Consider the following 25,145-nt stretch of genomic DNA (forward strand, 5'->3'; position numbering starts at 1 on the left):
AATCATTGTGGGTTTGATTTATTTATTTTTCCAGAAAAGATGCACAAGGTCTTTCAAATAGAATATTTCTAAAACAACAAAAAATTGACTAACAAAATGTTTTTAGTTTTATGTTAAGTGAAAAAAACAAGGTTCATATTTAATTTTATTTGTAGTGAAATTAATTCCCCCCCCCCCCCCGTAAAAAGAATGTCCCCATATGTATAGAGAAAATACACTGATTAAGTGTATTATAAATACATATAATGATATATATTTATTAAACTGAAGGAATTTAATTTCTGTCAGAAAATCATGTGAAATCTTTTTGAGGATATTTAATTTGGTCAGACAAAAATAACTTAATTCATTTGGGTTTAACATATTATAATTCTATTTTTAATTTGGTGCATATGATTTTTTTTCATCTACTCTTTGGGAACCACAAAAACATAACAGAAACTCTTTTAAATGTCAAACATAACTGTGTACATTAAACATTAACAGGTTTGCCAGCCACTCAATAACACATACAATAATAATGTATAACATAATTAAACATTTACTCTTAATTCTGCCCTATTCCAAGCATGCTGAAATCCACTGCCCAATTTTCAATGTACCAGAAATTATTCATGTGATCCCAACACAAACGGACAAAATTTAGCTAATTTCAGTGAATTTTTATTTATTTATTATTATGTATAAAATACCTTTTTAGTTTGAACATGGATGATACATTTTGTCTTTCTCTGATTTACAGGTTTCTACCTTTTGAAGGCTTATATTGATAAAAGACAGTCAGATGAAGCTTCTTTTAGTGGAACAGATGTGAAACATTGTTATATATCTTTGTACTCTTATGCAAATCAGGCTCCAAACAACTTTACCAAAATTAGAATTGAAAAAAGACACTTCTTACTAAAGCTCACAGTCTATCCTGCACAGTATTGTTCGTGCTATTTGCTGACAAAGAATATCCAAGTATATTGAATTTTTATTGTTAAATATTATTTGGAAAACTAAAATGAAACCTGTTCAAAGAAAACCTCTGATAGAAAATTATAAGGATGGCAGTATTACTGTCAATAAACCAGGATTTAGGAATGTGTTTCTTAAAGTGACTTACCCTGGTTCATCAAATGTATTTATTGTAAGTGTGTTCATACATGTAATGGCATTCAAACAGTGAACAAAAAAATGCTTTTGTGGCCACTGAATAAACCACTGCTTGTCCTATTACATCAAAGAATCAGCAAAAGCACCATGAGTCATTTTCCTAATCATTGTGTAAGTCGCACATTAAATCCCATTCACACCAACAATGATAACGATAAAGTAGTTCTAAAAATCACTCAAAATATAAAAATGTTCACACCACAACTATAAAGATAACGGCACAGAGAAACAATATCGTTGGAGTCACTTTCAGAAAGATTTTATCCTGCTGATGAATGTTAAAAGCCTAGAAAGCCAATTCATAGACAACCAATGGAGATAATCCATCCTGCTTTAAAGAGCTTGAGCATTTAAAGTGGAAGATGGCAAAACCGCAGCACGTGCTTATAAGCAGATGTCATCATCATAATTATCTGTATAGTTTTCATTGTTGGTGTGAACAGGCCTTAAGAGAACACATCAGGTGCTCATGCTTTGAACGAGTGCATGTTTTTCATGGTGATTCCCTCTCCATCAAGCAGCACTTTACTCTGGCTCTTCTTCACACAGACCACACTGACAACCGTCACGATCAGCATGACCACAAACACCCCGACAGACGCCAGTGCAGCGGTGAGGATGTTGTTTTGGGCCGAGCTCTTAAACTGGCATCTGTCGCCGTAGTGCCACCAGTCGTCACCCACCGCGCACCTGCAAGAAGACGCAACACACGTGACAACAAACACAACTTCTATTATTGAAGACTAAACACCAATCATGACATAAACGCTCATCTCTTTATCAATGATCCAGGTCACATGCATCCTCAGTACGATAATAATTAGATCAATTAGGCAATATTGCATTTAGACTTTACCTCGTGTAAACACAATACTTTGATCAAATTGATGTGATTCAACTCATAATTGTAACAACCATAATTGTAGTAAAATATGTGGCATATGCTGGTTTTAATCATAATAAACAGGCATGTAAACATTTTAATCGCTTCTATTACACTCAGAGCAAAGTGTGCATATGCTTCTGGTACATAGATGATGCTGTGATGCGAAGGTTCTTGACAACAATCTATATCTACAAATATAGATATTTTTAATATTATCTCAAAATTTAGCAGCAGGAATATTAGGCTACTGTCACTTTAAGACCTGATGCATGGATCACTGTTACACAAGTCTGTATATTCACTTAAAATACAACTGACTGTGTTTATGTTAATAATCACCAAGACCAGCATTTTGACATCATTTTGTGTGTGTTTGACTATAAGCGCAATAAGCAGTGAAAAAGAGCACATTTTTGTAGTAGGATTGTAGGAAGTATTTCGAGGGACTTTGGGTGTAAGCACAAAATCTGCGGAAATTTATGAGTAATGCAATGCCGAAATTCAAGCCCTTTAACAGCAACAATATTCATCTGGAGAAAATTAAAGGAGTGCGTTAGGGGAGGTGGGTTTGTGTGTCTCTTTGACAACAAACCCACCTCCCTTCACTCAGGGCTTGAGTACATATCGATATTTTTTTTTTTTTTTTGACAACAGTACATTACACAGTTTATTATTTCAGATGCCTTTTTAAAAGACTATAATTGAAAATATATTATATTTTATATATTATATGTAAAATTCAACCCGCCAAGATGGCTTGTAGGAGTGACTGCGTTACACGCCACTGCTGAAATACAAATGCATTTGGCGAGTGTGAATGTCAAGCGCTGTTGACAACGTTGCCCAACATGAATAAAAAGAAGTATTTTGATTGTCAAAACTATTGAAGACACTTTCAGGTGCGTCACAACAACAACAAAAATCACATTCGTCCATAGAAAGGTTTTGCTTTTGACGTAAGTAGATTATATATATATATATATATTTGAGCCCATCATTTGTGCTGGGGTATGTAAATAATAATGGTACAAAAATAACCACAATTCTTAGCGAATAATCAAAAAAAATAAGAGTATCATGTAAACTTTTTACTCTGGAAATAATCCCATTATTGGTGTACATGTAAGCACATTCTGCATCCCAATTCGCAATCTATCCATCCTAATTAGTATTCGAAAATAGAATTAGTATGTCCCAAATCGTAGTATGTTGAAATGAGTATTCCAAAGATACCCGGATGGTCTACTTTTCCAGTGAAATGCATCCGTGCACACTCTAACGGCTAATATTAGACACAATCTAGTGTGCGTTGGACGAGGATTCGATTTGAACTACAAACACAGATAAAAAAGTGTTAAAAAAAACTACGGACATGGCGGATGTGTGAGTCCAACGGTTAAAAGGAAGTTTATATAAAGGGGTTTGCGCGATTAATAATAATCTAAACTGACAAAAATATATTTATTTAATGTTATCCACATTATATTTGATCTGCAACAGCATTTGTAAAGAAACGTTTGGTCATTAACTTTTAAATGCATTATTATGCAAATTGCAAACACATGAGGAGAGTCTCCGCATAAAAGACCCATGACTAGCAGGTTGGTTTCAGCCATGGCTTACATGAAAACCATTGGAAAACACTATGGGGAAAAAAGTAGACCAAGAACCAAAGTGCTTGGTCACAGCTGCACTGTATAACTCTACTACACACTAATCAATGTAATAAAAAAGTGAACTGGCCACGTGTTACCTGCACAAGGCCTCTCCTGCGTCATTCAGCACACACACTCCATCATTTTCACATTGTACTGACACACACGGGCCGTGAGGTGCAGTGGTGGTGGCAGATGTAGGGGAAGTCACAGTAGTTGTGTTGGCTGACGTGCTGTTGTCTGGATTTGTTGGACTGGGTGTTACAGGAGTAGAACTTGCTGGAGCCATGGTTGTGGACGGGAAAGGCTGTGAAGCAACCAGATGAGAGATATCTACAAGAACACAGACAGACAAACGTAAGCACAAAAGTAGCGTAGCATCAGTACAGCAAGCTGGAAGAAAGCGAGTGATGTTAGATATTACAATACTTTTTGGTGGGGTTTTTTGTGGCTCTTGACAGTCACTGTCAGCTTTGACTATATGGAATAGAGCAGCATGAACATTCTGCTAAACATCTCCTTTTGTGTTCCATGGAAGAAATACCTTCATACCCAGCAGGCACTGGAGACATTTCAATCATAAGACATTGCAATTTTGGTTAAAAAGTTCTGACTTCGGGCGACCGAAATTCAATGTCAATTCGATGTAGAATACGATGACTGCTAATGTTGATATTATGTTGGTTTTAAGACAGGGTTTAAGTAACCAAAACCCAACATCTGTTAAACATCACAAGACATTGAACCTTTTATTTTAAGAATATAGGTTTATATTTAAATGAGAGTAAGTCAACACAATTTCATTCTATTCCTTTGTGCACTTAAAGTATTTTTGAATAAATTATCAGCTAGTGAGAAATGAGTCAACCAAATTGTGAAATGGCTCTGTGTTTCTCAGTGCTCATCACCTTCCATTGTAAGGAGGAAGATGGCATCTCCACCCTTGATGAAGTCTCGGCTCAGAGCTCTGGCCTGGGTGAGGTAAACAGGGGTCCCGGCACCTGGACCACGGAAGTACTCTATCCCAATGCCATCTGTTACTTTCACCCCAACTTTACGTGGATCATCCCAGAAGAAATTTTCAGTCCCTAAAGAGGAAATTTTGACAAAAGAGTGATGATTCAGTGTATTCCACAGGATTCTGTCAGAATTAAATGCATCAGTCTGATAGCCTACAACTTGAGATCAAAATGTAGAGCTCCAACCCCTTGTCTAAAAATATTTTTTTTGTTGTTATATAGTGCCTCATTCCACATATTATTCACACTGCTGTTTTAGGAAGCAAAAGAATTAGAATATAATAATAATACTTTTATGAAGACACTGACATGCTACTATTATAACAACTGCACTGTAAAATAAATGTAAATGAAAAAGAATTGTGTGTGTGTATGCGCGCGCGCGCGTGCGTGTGTGTGTGTTCTTTCTTTACAGTAGTAAAATTACAATACTAGCTGTCTTATTATTCTCAAGCTTTTTTTGAATGTATCAATGCATAAAAAACTGTTGCTCACCTGTCTAATAAAACACAGAATGGCGAGGGTGTTTTGAAAATCAGGGGTAATGCAGGTATGATGTTATTGATAGGCGACGCATGGACACGTTACATGTCCTGGTTAACATTGATTATTTCTCTGGATTTAAACATTCTTGGAAACATTTGGGATAATGTAAGTGCAGAAGTCAATCAAATATATTTCATTGTTCTAGTAAATCTTACATATTGTGCCTTAATGGAAAGTGGCAGAACAGATATTTGGGAAATTCTGTAGTTTTTATGTTTTTAGTAAACCTTTAAGTTTTAGAGGAGGTCATAATACCATAACTGCCTGCTCTGCTAGTAACAAATGACATTATAAACTCTTTAGATAGCACAAAGTCCTGTGCAGCGTTATTTGTTGCCTCTCAAAGCTTTTGATTCTGTTGATCATAAACTTAGGTCTATAGGTTGTAGTGAAGCTTCTCTAAAAATCTTTTGACTGCACTCAATATGTATGTTTAAAAAACTATAGTTCATCTTTCCATCAAATAAAGCAAAATGAGTTCCTCAGGGTTCCATTTTAGTTTCTCTTTTTGTTTACTATTTTTATCAATGATTTGGAGTGGATTATTCTAATATAGTATATATAACAGTGTGCACTATATTGCCAAAAGTTTTGAGACACCTGCTTTTACATGCACATGAGCCTTAATGAAGTGGACTTGTGGAGTTGGCCCACCCGTTGCAGCTATAACAGCTTCAACTCTTCTGGGAAGGCTTTCCTCAAGGTTTAGGAGTGTATTTATGGAAATGTATGATCATTCTTCTGTGCATTTGTGAGGTCAGGCACTGATGTTGGACGAGAAGGCCTGGCTCGCAGTCTCTGCTCTAATTCATCCCAAAGGTGTTCTATCGGGTTGAGGTCAGGACTGTGCAGGCCAGTCAAGTTCTTCCACATCAAACTCACTCATCCATGTCTTTATAGACGTTGCTTTGTCCACTGGAGCGCAGTCACTTGGAACAGTAAGGTGCCCAAACTGTTCCCTCAAAGTTATGAGTATTTTTGTTATGAGCAAGAAGGTTGTGGTCACTTAAAGATAAAATAGATCGCCCCGCATCCTCTGAGTGAGGTGATCCGATCTCTGTGCATCATCGGGTCTCTAGTGAACAAATATATGCAAGTATGGGATACCCAGAATAATCAAATATCTTAATTAATGCATAATCTAAATTTATGGTTAGTTCCTAATTAGAAACACAATCTGAATTTAGTAATCATATAAAATTGGAGTCAGATTAAGTAAATGTGAAACTAAATTCTAAAACTAAAAAATTACTTCAAAGCACTGAAAAGACCTAAACGCATTATACCTTCACCCTTGGATTCCGTCAATGGGCTGACGGGTGGTAGCCTAGAAATCTAGACGCACCCTAGTGGCAGTAAATCTAATCTGCTGTGAGTATTGTCTAGCAACTCTCAATACAGTTCTGAGCTGTAAAAACCAAAGTCTGGTCAGGCCAATCACATCGTGTATAGAGTTGGTGAGTAGGGCAGCCGAGTTGCGCTTGCCTGATACTTGTAAACACAGAAGCTGGCGAACTGCGGTCTTTCGAATCAGCTTTGACCGCGACTCTGGAAGACTTGGGGTTAAGATTTTCTCTGAGAAAAGAACAAAGAACGGCACTGAAGTCATTCTTAAAAAGGGAAGATGTGTTCTGAGTTTTGCCGACCGGATAAGGTGAATGTTTAATCTGTCAACTAGCTCAGCTTCACCTTCGTTACTCTGGTTGTAGCTCTATCCTATCGCGTGCAGAGGGAGTTTGAAAGACAACCGTTTATCCCGCCCCTCGGATTGAGCCCTGTCTATGGTGAGTTTCAAACTTCTCAATGTGGGTCTGGCTTGTCAGGCTAGACGGGTGGTCCTTTCACCAAAAAAGAGAAGCCGTATTTGAAAAACTAAGTACACCACATGAATACAATAGCTTGTAAAATCCTCTTTGGCAGATATAACTTGAGGTAGGCTAATTTTTTTCTGTATGACATTATCAGTTAAGAATTTTGTCCCACTCTTCTCTATGTTGCTTCAGTTAATTGAGGTTTGTAGGGATCTGTTTTCTCACAATTCTCTGAAGGTCCCGCCACAGCATTCCACTTAGGTTGAGGTCTGGACTTTGGGCTAGCGCAAAAATGTGATTATTTTCTTTTCAGACATTCTGTTGTAGATTTGCTGCTGCGCTTGGGATCATTGTTCTGTTGCATGACCCGATTTCGTCTAAGCTTTAGCTGTCGGACAGGTGGCCTCACATTTGACTCTAGAATACTTTGGTATACAGAGAAGTTCATGGTTGACTCAAAGACTGCAAGTTGCGTATGGCAGAACCAGTACAAAATTCCCTTTACAAAACCCAGTCAGCAGAAAATCTGCATCTCCACCCCGTCTCCTCCCTGAAATCGCCATGAATTGAGCTTACAACGCCTAGTTTTACTATGCATATCCTCATCTGAATATCATTTGCATATGCATATTCATCCAAGTGATACCATGTTTAATGGTAAAAGACATTAGGAAAATACAAGATACAGACATGGTCACATAGCTAAAAATCCTTCAGTATCCTTGCCTTGTTTTTGTATAAGTAAATCAAATTATTATAAAATACATTTCAGAGAAAGTTTTTCTCATTATTTTCCTCTGGCCAAATAGTATTTTTAATTGCTTTATATTTTTTATAAGAAAGAGATAGGTCTTATTGTGCATTATTGATCATTATTCATGTCAAAATATTTATATTTTGCTATTATCATGTGTCTATAGCAATCCTCGCTGTAGTTAAAAATTTCCCATCAGGTTTGTTCTTATAAATCACAACTTATGAGTAGGAAGTGATGTATGCCTCTTCTAGGGCCTGTTTTGTGTGCAACGGTTATAAATGAGGCCCCATGTGATTTTTATTATGTCCAGAAATGTAAAACCATAGAATACAAAGAGGATGTACTTTCTTTCTCACATGACTGTATATACATATTTTAACTAGAGTTGTCAAAGTCAATTAGATTAGCCCATGGCACAGATTCCTATGGATAGCTATTAGCGCGTCATGTCAGGACCAGCTGGACTCTAAACGTAGTTTTAACAAAAATGATGTTCATTGTGATACTGGCTAAATGACAAGTCTACATTATTAAAAAAGAACAAATCTTGAATTGAATTAAATTGAATAATGACACTTATATTCTGCTTCATAGCATTTTTTTTTCAAAACTGATAACATTTTCAACATTATTGAACAAAACTTAATCAACATCGAAATGACTTGAGCTGAATAATGACACTAGATCTTCTGTACAGCTGCTTATGCCTGAATTGAATGGCTTGTTTCATAATAAATTAACTTTACACAGCTATTGAACTGAACTGAATCCTCACAGAACTGAATTGAGCTGAATAAGGACACCATTGTCTTGCTACAGCTGCTTTACAGCAGAATTTGAGCTCATATTTAATGAAGTTTGTATAATAAGTATTAAATGTGAAGTATTATTGTGAAGCTGCTTTGAAACAATTGATTGTATAAAGTGCTATAGATGATGACTTTACTTGATTAAATCTTTTGTGATTTGATAAGGGCACTAATCAATAAAGCTGTCAGAGTCTTTGCCAAAGCAACTGTGCAAAATCGCTAACAACATTATAAATCTTTTATATTATTATGAGAAGTGTAAATATATTTTTGGTTCATTATAAAGCTGTGGCAGGACAGATTAGATTAGTCTTCATAATAAATTAGAAAAACTAATTCCTTGGCATGTAAACAATTATTTTGCAGGACACGATGAGAATCAAACACTCAAATCAACAACACCTCACCTTCCACAGTCATTGTGGGGTCTGTTGTTACACTCCTCTGGTTGGACATGCGTTTGCGGATGTCTGCGTTCTGGTCCATCAGCATCATTGTCATCTGCTTCCACCGAGCAGGCCAGACCAGACTGTCATCCACAGCATCATCTCCTGATGTTAAGTGAGCATAAGCTCCCAGCTCACCTGGGTATCCAGCCGTGCCATTGGGATACAGGCCCATTTGGAAGGTGTAGCCGTCCTTAGATTTGAAACGTGGGCTGTAAATGGCAGTGTCCATTGGCGTGTTCTCTAGAACGCTTCGGAAGTCCTTGATCATCCATACATGTTCAGGGCAAGTGGTCTCTGATAGGATGATGTTGTCAAGTGAGAGTCCGCCTGTGTTTCCACTCCCTTTAATTCCCTCAAACACCACACGGAACTTTTTGGAGACGTTCAGGCTCACATGCTGGATTTGCCACAGGTCACCGGGAGGAGCTTTCAAATAAAAGACATAAAAGAGTCATGTATAAAGCAGCTGGTTGTGTTGTTGAGTCAGTCAATCCACTGTTTCAGTGGTGATCTAGTAACAGCCCTGCAATCATAGAGCCCAACCATTATGCTTTATATAATACAACTATTAGGCAATAATCTGTATTCAGGACCAATTGTCCCTTTTCACAGACTCTGATGACACATTTCCACAGTTATTAATATGAGGCACCACGTAGGATTTAAATCAAGCTTCGCTTATCAATACATACATAACATGTGCATATACACCTATAAATTACTCGCATATACATGAATACTATTGGATGTTTATAAGTGTATATGCATGGAAGTTTATACGTGTGTGCAAGTGTGTATTGGTGTGTCTGCGTGCAGTAAGTGTATATGTATGTGCGAGTGTTTATAGGTGTATATGCATGGAAGTTTATATGTATGTGCAAGTGTTTATAGGTGTATGCATGGAAGTTTATATGTATGTGCAAGTGTGTGTGTCTGCATGCAGTGAGTGTATATGTGTGTGCAAGTGTTTATAGGTGTATATGCATGGAAGTTTATATGTATATGCGAGTATTTATAGGTCTATGCGTGCATCAAGTTTATAGTATATGCAAGTTATTCACAAGTGTGTAAGCATTCATTACTAACATAGTATGTATTGGTATGGATTTCATATTAGTGTGCACATGTATTTTTCATATATGTATTTTGAAAATTCAATAGTATACATGTATATGCGAGTACTGTGTTATGTATGTATTGATAAGCAAAGTTTGATTTAAATCCTACGTGGCGCCTCATATATTAAAGTAAACCTAGCAATTAAATAAATATACTTTGTGTTAAACTGACTTTGAATGAAATTAGAGAAAACTTGTTAATGCTGCTTAAACACTGTTAATGAGTGTTTGTAAAACAACTGCAAACTTGACATATTTCTGTATTATGACCAATGTAATCAATCTCTCAAGTCTTTTTTTGTAAAGTCATCCAGCTATAGTGGATTATATATTTTGCTAAATGGGAAAACTCAAGTTAATTGTAGTTTCCATTGACCACTATAGTTTACACAACTATGACGATTTTCCCCCATCTCCTGGTAATGACACAACACACTAATTGTTGGACGTCATAAATCGTGCCACAGCTAGATTACGATTATTCTGGCCATGTGAAAAGCAGGAACTCGCTCCTCCTGCTTGAAGCTCCTTCCTGCTTCATGGCGGGCCATGGCCAAGCATATCAGCAGGTCAGGCAGTTGGAGCCCTGCACACAATAAACTTTTCAACTGTTGGAACAGTACGAGCCAGGGCCAACCACTTGACAGGCAGGGCCAATAGCCTCAGACCTCAAGCCGTGATGGCAAAATCAAGCTGCATTTCCACTGCCGTGCCAGTAGCCCCACGGCACTACCCTAAAACACACCCTTAAAGCTACACTGTGTAACTTTTTTAGTTAATTTTTAGCTAAAAACACTTAGTTCTTTCAAAAATATATGTGCTCATTAATGTATATTTACTTATTTCAAGTATTCTCGTAAGTTTATAATATGCCATTGAAAATACATACGGGTGAGGGGTTCGAATGCCGGTCGCCATGTTGCCCCTCCTTCTTGAAAGTACATTAGCCAAAGAGGGACATACCCATAAATTCAAGCTTCGCCTTTCGCGTTTTAACACTCGATAGCACCGTGTCGAATGTGAAGAAGGGGATTGCCATGTTAATCTTGTGCTAAATCGGCCACCGTAGGAGTTAAAACGAAATCAGAATTGAGAGGAACAGAAACTATTATTCCCTGGATGGATGGGCATATACCTTTTCACCGCTAGATGGGGGAAACTATCACACAGTGTAGCTTTAAACGGTTAGTTCACCCAAAAATTGAAAATTATGTCATTAATTACACACCCTTATGTCGTCGGAGACCCATAACACCTTTGTTCATCTTCGGAACACAAATGAAGATATTTTTGTTGAAAGCTAATGGCTGAGAAAGGCTTCAGAAAGGCCTCCATTGGCATTCAGTACATTCACACTGACCCACTCACAGGACCCATAAAAGGCACTAAAGACGACATCAAAAAGTCCATCTCACTACCGTGGCTGTACAATAATTTTACAATGCGACAAAAATATCTTCATTTGTGTTCCGCAGATGAAGAAGGTGTTACGGGTGTCCAACGACATGAGGGTGAGTAATTAATGAAATAATTTTCATTTTTTCATTCATCTCGCTGGAGCTAATATCACACAACTCGACCATTTTACCAGCTGACTGAAAGCTGGTCGCAAAATGAGCATGACATCAGCAAACATTTGGTCTTCACATAAAGACTTTAGTTTACAACATCCATATTTGACCAATGTTTTAGATTAAAAAATGTTAGTGACGGTAATTTATTATTAGTCAGGTAACAACAAAGGCATAGAGAAGAGATTGATGAAGCAAGACACCAAATAACTGCACAAAAATAATAATATATATGATTTGTCTACGTTTTTCAAGCAGTCGCTGGTATTTTCCATAAACTTGTGTATTGACCATTGCAATGGTAAACATAAGTAGTCTTTAGCATCACATACAAATATATTTCTTTCTCGTATGGTGATAAGAATCCCCATTGGATCACAATTGGAAGTTATTTCAAACACTTGCTGGTGTCTGAAAGTGAGTTTTGAGCTGAATTTAAAAAAAATGTTGATGTTAGCAGGTAGCCTGGTGTGAAATAAGCAGCGGTATTAATCATATTCTGACTCTCTGTTTATCTGCTTAGGTCCCAATTGTCTCGCTCGGTAGGCCAAAAACCCCCTCCATGTTTGGCCCAGAGGAAAACCAGATTAAGCCTGATCAAGCCCTGGAAGTGACAGGCGCACACACTAGCATGCCCGCTTTTGGCCCAACAGTGCAAACACGGCTAATGTCAGTATTGCAGGCCTACCTGGCTGACCTGCTGAAGGACCTGGATAATATAGCCAGGGATTGTCGTCTGAAGCAGTTGGCGAACTGCGCCTTACTACAGATTTGTTTCTCTAGGCTACTAAACAGAGCTGTGGCATTGGACGCTTCATTGCAGCTATGGTGGTTTCGTAGAGGTATCTCTGGCTCAATCTGTCGGGGATCATGAGAAGGAGAAATCTTTTCACCTTGATGCCGTTATCACCCTCTGGACTTTTCGGCACTGCCGTTGAGATGGTGGTGGGTAACATTAGAGACGCGAAGAAGCAGTTGGAAGTTTTCTCGCTTTCCTTCCCTCACCCTCTGAGGATGGTATTGGGTCATAGTAGGTTGTTTACAGCAGAATCAGTTTAGTTTAAAACGGGGCAGAGTTCACATGAAAAACTGTTCATGTGAAAGCTGTTATGAAGAGACTATCTTACTGCATTGTTTGCAGTGTATTCATTACTATCTCTAAGTGTGTCCATTTTCAGAATTTTTCCTGTGTACTGTTCTGCCATTGACTGTTCGGGAGGAATAATAATAAAGAAAACCAACAATTACAATAGGGGCTACAGCTATGGTGTACACTGGAGGAAAAAAAATCTGATCTCCAACTGAACATTTTCTAGTGACTGATCACATCTAAATTTTTCAATTGGCAAAATTTAATTTCTGTGAATTGATGCAGTTTAATTCACAGAAATTCAATTTGGCCAACTAAATTTTTTGATGTGATCAGTCACTAGAAAATGTTCAATTGGAGACCAGATTTTTTTAAATTGTTTTTTTACAGTGTAGGGATAATTTGTAAATCATTTATGAGATAAATGTGGGAAAATTAATACAACACAAGATGCTTCATTTGGGCTTCCACAATTCTTTCTTCAGTTAAATAAAATAAGTTAAAAAACATAGTTTCTATTGGTCCAAACGGTCTATTGAATGAGGTGTCAGCGGAGTTCTTCAACAAAATAGCCCAAAGTCTGGAAAGCCACCGACTGCTATAAACACAGTAGACCCAAAAATAATTTGCTAAATTAATAATGGTAGTAATTTGTTACATTTATATAGCATTTTCCTTTGTAACATCTACCTAGGTAAACTGAACATTTTTAAATTACTTTCAGTCTTATTTATAAAGAAGAGTTTCCTTCATCTCGGATGGCTCACACACCAAACTATCCATAGCACCATGGGATAATGGGGTATGATTTCCAATTCAAATAATACAACTTTTTTTAAAAAGGTTAATACGCATTTCTAATTGCTCTGTCCAAAAGGCTCTGAAGTTACTATTCGGAAGCCAGCGAAACATATTTCTTTACTCTAGTTGTCTGAAACTGTCTTTGACAAGAGTCACATTTAAAATAACATCTGATGTTTATTAAACCCGTGCTGAACATTTGTACCTTCAATCTTCTGAATGAGATGCAGGGTCCCGTTCGGGTTTGCCATGTCGAACTCTCGCGTCCAGATTCTGAGCTGGTCACTAGTATGCCCGCTGTTGTAGAGGAAGAACTGCAGGCACTGGAATCCTCGCTTGGGGTAAAGAATCCTGCTCTCCAGCAGCGCTGTCTCCCCCTCCATCCCGACTGCTGTGCTGAAGTGCATGAAATAACCCTTTCCTAAAAACATGATGGATATCAGTGGTTATACAGAGAGTATCCGAACTGACCTTCCACGTTTCAAAAATGCTCATGTTGAGTGATTGAGAGGCGATTGTGTGGTCAAAGTAAAGTGTTTAACTGTACCGAAATTATTGTATGCATGTTAGAATTTTAGAGATTTTCTCATTAATTTAACTAACAAAAACTTTTTTACATTAACCTGTTTAACCATAGTAAACCTAGTATTTGGAAATGTTTCATGTGAATTCTGCAGCAGCTGATTTTATTGTTTATCTTGAGAGTAGTTTATTGACTGTTCAATAAACTAGATCATCGTCACAAGATATAACTGTGTTTAAAGACATTTTACACTGAATGTCACTGACTGTAAATGTTCAGTAGAGATTTGATTGGCTTGCGTGTATAGTAAAAATGGGGGGGGGGGTTAAAATTATTTTTAAAAATCTAATATATTTTTATGTCTGATCTGATTTGAACCTCTTATTTGAGTCTTTTGGTTCGATTTTACCATATTGTTACAGCCACACCAGTTAATTTGTGTGCATATTGTGGTTTGTGTGTGTGTTTGTGAGTGTGTTATGTGTGTGTTTAAGTGTGGGGGTGTCTGTTTTTGATGTTTTTAAGTGTAACCTCTTCCTTGATGTTTGTTTATTTCCTGCATTGTGAGTGAATTATTGATTTAATTTTACACATTCGCAATAATGTGCTCTGTGTTATAGTTCATATATATATATCTATATATATATATAACTATATATAACTATATATAACTATATATATATATATATATATATATATATATATATATATATATATATATATATATATATATATATATATATATATATATATATATATATATATATATATATATATATATATATTTGTGTGGGGGGAGGGGGGGGGTGTTGTGTCTATTTTGCACTCTTGCTATTTTGGTGTCACCCCTACATTTTTTCATCCTTTTTTCTGCATCATGGCTGATTTGTGATTTGTATCATCAAAAGATTCTGAGTTTTTGTATTTTTGTGTATTTCCCATTAATTTCCTATGTTGGTAATTTTTGACAAGTGTGACTATTTTTTTCCACCCTATAACATAAACTAATTATATCCATGATGTTTTTATGTTCACATAGCTAATGCGACAAAAGTCACCAAGTGTCATCCCATTCCAATGAAGCAAAATAACTAAAATTCAAAACGTATTACGGTATAACGGTCATTTGTGACCAAAGAGGACCATATCAAAGGGATAGTTAGAAATTTAACTCATTTGCACTGTCATACTGTCTAACTCTCTTTATGACAAAAGGAGAAGCTACACAGAAACTGAAGTAGTGCTTTTTTCCATACAACTAGAGTGAATAAGTGAACTAAAAAGCACCATAACAGTATAAAAAATGTATGATAAAAGCCATATAACTTTGTTTGCATAACAGACATTTTTTACTGTCATGCTAGATTTGTAATCAATAATGCCAAACTTATTTGGAATGACATGAGTGCGAGTAAATTATGAGAGAAATTTCATTTTTCGGGTGAACTATCCCTGCTTTTCAATTATAAAGAATGCATTGTTTTAAAATATTAAAATGACAAAGATCAATTATAAAGAATGCAAGTTTTTAAATATTAAAAATCAACAACACTTGCCATCACAGCGTCCCATGTTGGTGTAGTCGGTGTCTGGTCCACCTGCAGCTTTGGAAACACGCTGCCAGCTTGCAGTGCTAGCATTTTCATGGCTTTGGATCATTCCACAGATATTTTCCAATTCAAAGTTACAGGAGTCCAGAAATGTAGAGGAGCTGGCTGTGAATTAATCATATACTATCAGATGAACCAGTAGTACAGGCACACTTTAAACATTCATACATTTACTACATGTTCTTATGTATGATCTTGTTGCAAACAAAGTATTTTATACACTTTTACCACTGTCGACACGTTAATGCTGAGAATGTCCCTCCTGCTGATACCAGCAAGAATCAAATCAAATCATGATGTAAACCAGTGGTTCTCAACCCTGTTCCTGGAGTCCCCCTTAGGGCACATTTACACAACAACAATGTACTATACCATGGGAACAAATTCCTTAGCGTTTTTCGCATTTAGACTACTACACCATTGTCAAAACGATCTTCATTCACATGGATCCGTGAGATTAATTTAAAATGCTGTATCATGCATGCCAGGCCAGTAGTTGGCGATGTAAAGAAACACTATGCGCCTATAGACTGAACACGTAATACGCAATGTTTTTATAAATTCATGTTTTTGTAGTTTACTTGGTGATGATAATTGTATAATTTGCAAAAACTATGATTTTTTCAGGTCCCCAAAACACCGTTGTCATGTAACTGAACGGCTAAATGGAAAAGAACGGCTAAAAAGGTGTAATGTAAATGGCCCTAACACTGCTTTTTATCAAACACACCTGATTCAGTTCATCAGTTCATTAGTAGAGGCTCCAGAAATGTGTGTGCCAGACAAAAGAGACATCCAACATGTGCAGTTTTCAGGGGGTACAGAAACAGGGTTGAGAAGAATTGATGTAAACTAAACATCATATTTAATGAAGGAAAGAGGTTTTTGTATCATTACAGATTTTGATAGCGTGAAAAAAATGCATTACTGCAGTTGTAGAGTCTGTTGAGTTTGAGCAAGTCACTGTCACTAAACTCCATACGCTGGCCTATGACGTCACTGAAGGCAGGGATCTTGGTGACTATGGTGGGCTCAGTGCCATTCTGGAAAGCTTTCTTGCTGTAATGCATCATGGAGCCATAGTCATAAGGTACGTTCAGGGCACTGGATGTAGTGTCGTTGTATTTGTTGAAGTTATGCTCCTTGCCTGTGAAATGAATGTGTTCTGAAAATAAATGTCCATCCCTGAAAATATCTTGTACATAACAATAAGAATATATTACAATTATCTGTTTGTTAATAATCTTGTGAATTATAAGGTTTTACTGTGACCAATCTCTGAAGATTCTCAATTCTATTGGCTGACAGCAGTCATATGATGTAAAATGGCACACCATTATGACAAAAAAAAAGACGTTAGCATGCTCTCTTGAGATCTGCCTCGCTGATAACTCTAATAACTAGCATAATTTTCCAGGCTAGGTGGGTAGGTAGGTAGGTAGGTAGAATAATACCTTCTGAAATCCGATCCCAGATGATGGCGACATAGTCATCTCGGTCAGAGCGGGACTGCTCATGCCAGAAACCTAATGCATGGAGAAACTCGTGCTCAATGGTTGCGATACGATCACATCCACTGCCAATGGACAGAGTCTGTTTGCCAACTCGCCGGTTCCCAACTGATGAAAAACAGCTGTACACAAACACACACACACACACACACACACACACACACACACACACACACACACACACACACACACACACACACACACACACACACACACACACACACACACACACACACACACACACACACACATATATATTATCATGGTTCCTACACAGCTCGTGTTGTGTGGAGCAGCATTTATATTAGTGTTTAGTTGCTCACCCGTTGCCTTTAAATATAGAGATATAGTTTTCTTCTCCATTCCATGGTGTGTAGTCAATGCATGACTTCAACCGATACTGTTCAAAGGCCTTCAGTATAACCCCTTTTGCATTGATATCTGTCCATAGAGAAATCGATAGGGTCTAATTAGTATGGCATAGCCTTTGACTGGCGACATTAGGTCTGGGCTCTCCAGCCGCTTCAGTGCCAATGACTGTCCACTTAGACAAGAAGAGTATGTCTGACTGACATGTAAAGCGACCTATAACATTTTGTTTTGTTTAATGTCATGTATGTTGCTACTATAAGGGTTATTCGTTTTGTCAAGAACCTAAAGATACCAAAACTAAAGGGATACATTCACAACCTGATTGGTCGGTTTTTATGGTGTATATTTTGCAATGAAATTTACCAAACATCCAAAACAATGCAGTGTTCTGAACTAAATATGATGCTATTTTGACCAATGGAGAAAACTGTATAAAATGTGCATTGCGACTATGACAAGAAAAAACAGGTGCTTTCTGTTCTTTTTAGGGTGTCATCTTCCTGTTTTTCTTTTGTTTACATGTCTTTGGTCCATGTTGCATTCATATATCATTCGAACCACATTAGAGTTTATTTGGAAGCGTACCGAGACCCATCTTTTCAGTGATCTCGCTCCGCTTGTTTGGAGCACGCCAGGGTTCGGGTGGCAGTGTTCGCACAAGTTAACCGCACTAGCAGAGCAATCACACTAGGGTTCGTTTTAATCCAACCAAACATGCCAAGTGTGAACACAGACAGAATTTTAATCCATCTAAAATTGATTATTTCACTAATTACATTGTCACCAGCCATCATTTGCTTCCAGTATACTGTTTGGAGCACATGAATAATGTAAAAAAAAATGTTTTATTAATTTGATTATGTGATGTTGTGACGTTGAGGCTGAAGCTAAAGGCTGAAATCTTTTTGATAAAATCTGAGAGAGTTCATAAATAGATTGTAAAACTCATCCATATGAATTGAACGGCGTATTCCAAATTTTGTAAAGAGCCACAATCGCTTTATATTAACATATAAACATTCATCAACCTGCATATCAGTTGTGCATATCGGTTGTAAATGGAAGCTCAAGCATTTTAGCTTGATGTGTGAGAACCAATGAGGTTCATTCTCATGTTGCGCAGCACGTTTGAGCTTCAGCAAGAACCAATGAGGTTCATTCTCGTGTTGCGCAGCACGTTTGAGCTTCAGCAAGAACCAATGAGGTTCATTCTCTTGTTACGCATCACATTTGAGCTTCTGCAAGAACCAATGAGGTTCATTCTCGTGTTATGCATCACATTTGAGCTTCTGCAAGAACCAATGAGGTTCATTGTCTTGTTACACAGCACGTTTGAGCTTCTGCAAGATCCAATGAGGTTCATTCTCGTGTTACACAGCACATTTGAGCTTCAGCAAGAACCAATGAGGTTCACTTGTGTTACACAGCACGTTTGAGCTTCTGCAAGAACCAATGAGGTTCATTCTCGTGTTACACAGCACATTTGAGCTTCAGCAAGAACCAATGAGGTTCACTTGTGTTACGCAGCACGTTTGAGCTTCTGCAAGAACCAATGAGGTTCATTCTCTTGTTACGCATCACATTTGAGCTTCTGCAAGAACCAATGAGGTTCATTCTCATGTTACGCATCACATTTGAGCTTCTGCAAGAACCAATGAGGTTCATTGTCTTGTTACACAGCACGTTTGAGCTTCTGCAAGAACCAATGAGGTTCATTGTCTTGTTACACAGCCCGTTTGAGCTTCTGCAAGAACCAATGAGGTTCACTTGTGTTACGCAGCACGTTTGAGCTTCAGCAAGAACCAATGAGGTTCATTCTCGTGTTACGCAGCACGTTTGAGCTTCAGCAAGAACCAATGAGGTTCACTTGTGTTACGCAGCACGTTTGAGCTTCTGCAAGAACCAATGAGGTTCACTTGTGTTACGCAGCACGTTTGAGCTTCTGCAAGAACCAATGAGGTTCACTTGTGTTACGCAGCACGTTTGAGCTTCTGCAAGAACCAATGAGGTTCACTAGTGTTACGCAGCACGTTTGAGCTTCTGCAAGAACCAATGAGGTTCACTTGTGTTACGCAGCACGTTTGAGCTTCTGCAAGAACCAATGAGGTTCACTTGTGTTACGTAGCACGTTTGAGCTTCAGCAAGAACCAATGAGGTTCACTTGTGTTACGCAGCACGTTTGAGCTTCAGCAAGAACCAATGAGGTTCATTCTCGTGTTACGCAGCACGTTTGAGCTTCTGCAAGAACCAATGAGGTTCACTTGTGTTACGTAGCACGTTTGAGCTTCAGCAAGAACCAATGAGGTTCACTTGTGTTACGCAGCACGTTTGAGCTTCAGCAAGAACCAATGAGGTTCATTCTCGTGTTACGCATCACATTTGAGCTTCTGCAAGAACCAATGAGGTTCACTTGTGTTACGCAGCACGTTTGAGCTTCTGCAAGAACCAATGTGTTTCACTAGTGTTACGTAGCACGTTTGAGCTTCTGCAAGAACCAATGAGGTTCACTTGTGTTACGTAGCACGTTTGAGCTTCAGCAAGAACCAATGAGGTTCATTCTCGTGTTACGCATCACATTTGAGCTTCTGCAAGAACCAATGAGGTTCACTTGTGTTACGCAGCACGTTTGAGCTTCTGCAAGAACCAATGTGTTTCACTAGTGTTATGCAGCACGTTTGAGCTTCTGTAAGAACCAATGAGGTTCATTCTCGTGTTACGCATCACATTTGAGCTTCTGCAAGAACCAATGAGGTTCACTAGTGTTACACAGCACGTTTGAGCTTCTGCAAGAACCAATGTGTTTCACTAGTGTTATGCAGCACGTTTGAGCTTCTGTAAGAACCAATGAGGTTCACTTGTGTTATGTAGCACGTTTGAGCTTCTGCAAGAACCAATGAGGTTCATTGTCTTGTTACACAGCACGTTTGAGGTCCAATGAGGTTCACAAGTGTTACGCAAACTAGTGTTTCCTGTTAACAGGAAAATAATGCAACAGAATTTGATTCGGCTGTACAGCCGATCTGGATAAAATGGTGATGTCATCCAGCTCATTTAATTTGTCATATAGTTTCAATGCAGGCAGATTGGTAATATAGTTGAAATTTAATTGTCCACAATTTGTGATAATATACATTTTGGACTAAAAATGGACAAAAAACAAACTCACCCAAATCATCCTCAAAGTAATAAGGAATCGTTTTTGGCCATCTGTATTCATCCCCGATTATAGAATTTCTCCCCAATTTCTTAGACAGAAAAAGGAAATTCTGTCACATATGCAATTCATTGCTTAATTGTTTTTATTTACACATACAACAGTAGTGCTATGAGAACAGCAAACCACACATGAGTTTTCAGGTCTAATTAGTTAGTATTAGGTCTGCTGATATTAACCAAATATCAGCTCTTACCTCATCATATAAAATATCTCCCTCAAAAAGATCAAGACCTGCATCTGAAAACATGACAAACAAAATCCTAGTCAATCAGACTGACCATTCATGCAAACGAAACAAACACTTTTAAATGGCATGTTCATCTTACCTTCATTAACATCAAACAGATCCTCTTTTCCGCCATCTACATTATATTCTGCAAAATCAATGGTAATGCAGTTAGGCATAGTTTTGACATATTCTGTACATAAAATATGTTCTCAGCAAAGAAGAGAGGAAGAAAGCACCCTTACCGATCACTCGTTGCGTTGCCTAATAGGCAAAACATGAGAAAAGATTCAACAATATGTGATGAAATGTCAGTTCATCATGAAACAAGACTTTTCAAGTGACTGTAGTTCATATTGACACATGCCAAATTACTTCAGAATAAGTAATAGTTGTTCTGTCTATCAATATATTGCTGCTTTGTTGCACAAAAACCTAAATATCCATTATAACTTCAATGATATGTGTAAACGAATCACTCACCTCACATCTACCTTGAAAGCCAAAGAGATACAAGACATGCAAAAGAAACAGAATCGTGTGTGTTGTGGCTACGGGCCCCATGCTTGAGCTATGAAGCACAAAACAACTGACAGAAGAGTCTTGATCTGATATCAGCCCAACAATGTTGTAAAAGATGCATAAAATGATAAAAAGTGGAAGGCTGGCACGATGGACCTGATAGGGAGTAACAGCATATCAATGATTGACAGAGCAGTAAATGATGCATGTTCATCTGATTGGTTCTCTTTTCAATATCAATTCTGATAATAGAGTTGTGATAGATTTGATCAGGAACAACGTGAGTGAAGAATGCACATTAAGAGATAAGAGCACTGCAAAACATGGCTGTTTGAAAATAAGAAAAAATAGCCATACCTTTAGAGAGTATGTTTCCTAAAACAATCCTACCATAATTTTTCCTTCCGAAGCAGAGCCCAGATTGAGCAGGCACACTTCTCTGAATCACAAAACTGACCATATGCTAATACACATGATTAATGTTAGGTGATCATTACATAACAACAACAATAACACTTGAATTATTCAGTTAGTGACTGAAGGTTGTCTAGTCTAGTTTTTTGAAACGATTAGGCAGATTTTGCACAGCATGCATGGGGCATAGATCAGGACTGACATCAGACAGGACATCGCTGGGGTAAAATAAGCCAGTGGGTAAGGTGGGTGAGCCCTTTGTTTTTAGGAAACCGAGCACATCTGAACATATATTTAGAACGTGCCTCACATATCTAGCATAAATATATAATGCGAAAAGGGCAATGCATTTTTAAATGGTCTTTTTACTATATCTGTCCATTTGAACGTGAACATTTCTTCTGGAGGCCAGCGCACTTGGTGCAGGGAATTTCTGTGTCATAATATGAACATCTTAAAAAGACATAAATCAATGCCGACTTAAAACGTTCACCTTGAGGATGGAGTAGCAAAGTTCCTATGTTCAGCTATTAAGATAAAACTGTTATATTCAGGGCAAGAATGGGGCCATATTTCTCACACCTCAAGGGATGAGACTTTTACTCTGTTCGTTGCTCAATGAGATAAGATAAATCACAAAGGAAAAGATCACATGTCTCAATGACAACTATATGTGCAATGGATCATCACAACCTCTGTAATGCTGTCAGTTCTGAGGAACCATTTTCAATGGGGTAAAGGATAAAGAAAGAGAAAAAAAACATATTCCACATCCTTACTTATGAACTGTAAGATAAAAACAGAAACAGCCCTTCAATGCCTGGACTCTACAAGACCCCTGAAGTTGTGCTGTGGTATCTGGCACCAAGACGTTGGCAGCAGTTCCTTTAAGGCTGCTGTGGATTTAACTTTTTTGTCCAGTACAGCTCATAGACGCTCAATTGTACTGAGATCTGGGGGTGCGTCTCAATCAATTCCCTTGGTCAGTTGTCAGGGAACTGATCAGGGAGTCAGCCCATTGACAATCAGGAGCTGATTGAGATGCAGGGTGGGAGATTTTGAGGCCAGTGGCCTTTTGCACAAAGCTGGTTTCAGCTGCTACCCAGGTAAGTGCAAGCTTAGTTTGAGCAAACTCTGCTTTTTGAGGCTCAAGAAGTTGGATTGTTTTTTAGGAGTGTTCTTTACCTTGGTAACTTACACTGCACGGATAACCTGCTCTAGGGAAGGTTTTATTCTGGGTAAGTGATTGCAAACCCAAACTGGACCAATCAGCAGCAAGTAAAGATGCAATAAAGCCACACCCCCTGTATCTCTCATTGCAAATCAAAGCAGTTTATAGTGAGGAATTTAGAGACAAAATTGCTCATCTTTTGGTACTATTTATTATATTTATATTATATGAATTATAATTACTTGTATTTCATAATATATTCATGTGATTATTAAATTAATTGAGAAGTAGCCTACAATATTATTATTAATATTATACACATGCATTCATAAATATTTTAAACAATTTGTATTAATTTGAGCTAATTAGAAATATTTATTTGATTCACATCATGTATTGAGATATTCTTTCAGCTGCCGTTTTAAACTTTCGCTGCAGCAGCAGTGTTTATTCCAGCCTTGTAAATGCATTTAATTTATGATTATTTTCAAAACCATCTCTCAATCTTCAGAAGAGAAGAGAGTTGATCTCTTGCGAGAAGTGAATCAAACGGACACTGTGATTGACTGTTTGCCACATGTGTCACACTTTCAGGTGCATGCCCTTCCGAGTTAATCACAAACTCTGGATTAAACCTGAGTTGACAGAGACTGTTTATGCCAAGCTTTGAGAGAACATTGAACTTGATCTAAGTGAAGTTAATAAACGTAATTTCGGGAGGAGTACGCCCATCTAATCTTTCAATTATTACCAAGGTATAAAACCAGCAGCTTACCTCTTCCCCTTTTTAGTTCCTGAAGCATCCCTCCTCCTCCCCTGCTCCTCCCTTTTGTACAGTTTGTATACCACATTGGTGGTGGTTGAGGAGAGATCCCTGACACGAGTGTAATTCATTATTCACTTCATTCATTATTTTATTCATTCAATTTGCCTGTTATAGGGGGGCAATCGGAGCTAGGGTAGAATATCCTCTCCGAGCCCCTCTATAGCAGACAGCAAGCCAAATCTGTTTACCACTTTCACTAAGATTATATGGGCACACAAACTCGTGAATCCAGGATGGATTTATCTGGATTTTTCAACTCTAAATCTACTCTGAAACTGAGGGTTCAGCTCCTGCAACAGGGCTCTGGGCAACACCATGAACTCTTTATTATGTTCAACAAAACATTCTGGAAGAAATTGTGCAGTGTGGCAGGGTGCTTTATCTTGCTGAATGAGGCCACTTCCACCAGGAAACACCATTGTCATGAAGGGCTGTACCTGGTCTACAAAAATATTTAGGTAGGTGGCACATGTCAAATTTACATCCACATGAATGACTGAACCCAGGGTTTCCCAGGAGGGCATTGCCCAGAGCATCACACTCTCTCGGCTCATTTTCCTTCAGTGCATCCAGGTGGTGTCACTTCCCCAGGAATATATTGCTTATGTACAGTGGAGCAAAAAAGTATTTAGTCAGCCACCAATTGTGCAAGTTCTCCCACTTAAAAAGATGAGAGAGACCTATAATTTTCATCATAGGTACACTTCAACTATGAGAGACAGAATGAGAAAAAAAATCCAGAAAATCACATTTTCTGATTTTTAAAGAATTGATTTGAAAATTATGGTGGAAAATAAGTATTTGGTCCCCTACAAAAAAAAGTAAGATTTCTGGCTCTCACAGACCTGTAACTTCTTCTTTAAGAGGCTCCTCATTCATTACCTGTATCAATGGCACCTGTTGGAACTCATTATCAGTATAAAAGACACCTGTCCACAAACAATCAGACTCCAAACTTCACAATGGACAAGACCAAAGAGCTGTCAAAGGACACCAGAAACAAAAATGTAGACCTGCACCAGGCTGGGAAGACTGAATCTGCAATAGGTAAGCAGCTTGGTGTGATGAAATTAACTGTGGGAG

General features: G+C 37.8%; 1 protein-coding gene across 1 annotated transcript; it reads right to left on the reverse strand.

Moving 5' to 3' along the window:
• Window positions 1–1,560: 1,560 nt before the first annotated feature.
• On the reverse strand, window positions 1,561–23,360 carry mep1bb (meprin A subunit beta b). The gene is made up of 14 exons (XM_067452162.1): window positions 21,613–23,360; window positions 21,375–21,393; window positions 21,230–21,277; window positions 21,097–21,140; window positions 20,853–20,931; window positions 17,638–17,755; window positions 17,258–17,436; window positions 16,732–16,950; window positions 15,750–15,908; window positions 13,876–14,091; window positions 9,049–9,516; window positions 4,608–4,787; window positions 3,798–4,032; window positions 1,561–1,848 (listed from the first exon to the last, which is right to left on the reverse strand). The coding sequence occupies exons 1-14, from the start codon at window positions 21,691–21,693 to the stop codon at window positions 1,626–1,628; spliced, it is 2,268 nt and encodes a 755-aa protein (XP_067308263.1). The 5' UTR covers window positions 21,694–23,360; the 3' UTR covers window positions 1,561–1,625.
• Between the last annotated feature and the right edge of the window lie 1,785 nt (window positions 23,361–25,145).

The sequence above is a fragment of the Pseudorasbora parva genome, chromosome 9, assembly GCF_024679245.1.
Source record: "Pseudorasbora parva isolate DD20220531a chromosome 9, ASM2467924v1, whole genome shotgun sequence".
NCBI lineage: Eukaryota > Metazoa > Chordata > Actinopteri > Cypriniformes > Gobionidae > Pseudorasbora > Pseudorasbora parva.

Excerpts from the sequence above, each read along its gene's own strand:
- mep1bb (XM_067452162.1), bottom strand. The coding sequence starts at position 21,693 with ATGGGGCCCGTAGCCACAACACACACGATTCTGTTTCTTTTGCATGTC. Across the intron at positions 17,756-20,852 it reads TTACTTTGAGGATGATTTGG|ATATCAATGCAAAAGGGGTT; the intron begins GTGAGTTTGTTT and ends CTCTATGGACAG. Across the intron at positions 1,849-3,797 it reads GCAGGAGAGGCCTTGTGCAG|GTGCGCGGTGGGTGACGACT; the intron begins GTAACACGTGGC and ends GTCTTCTTGCAG.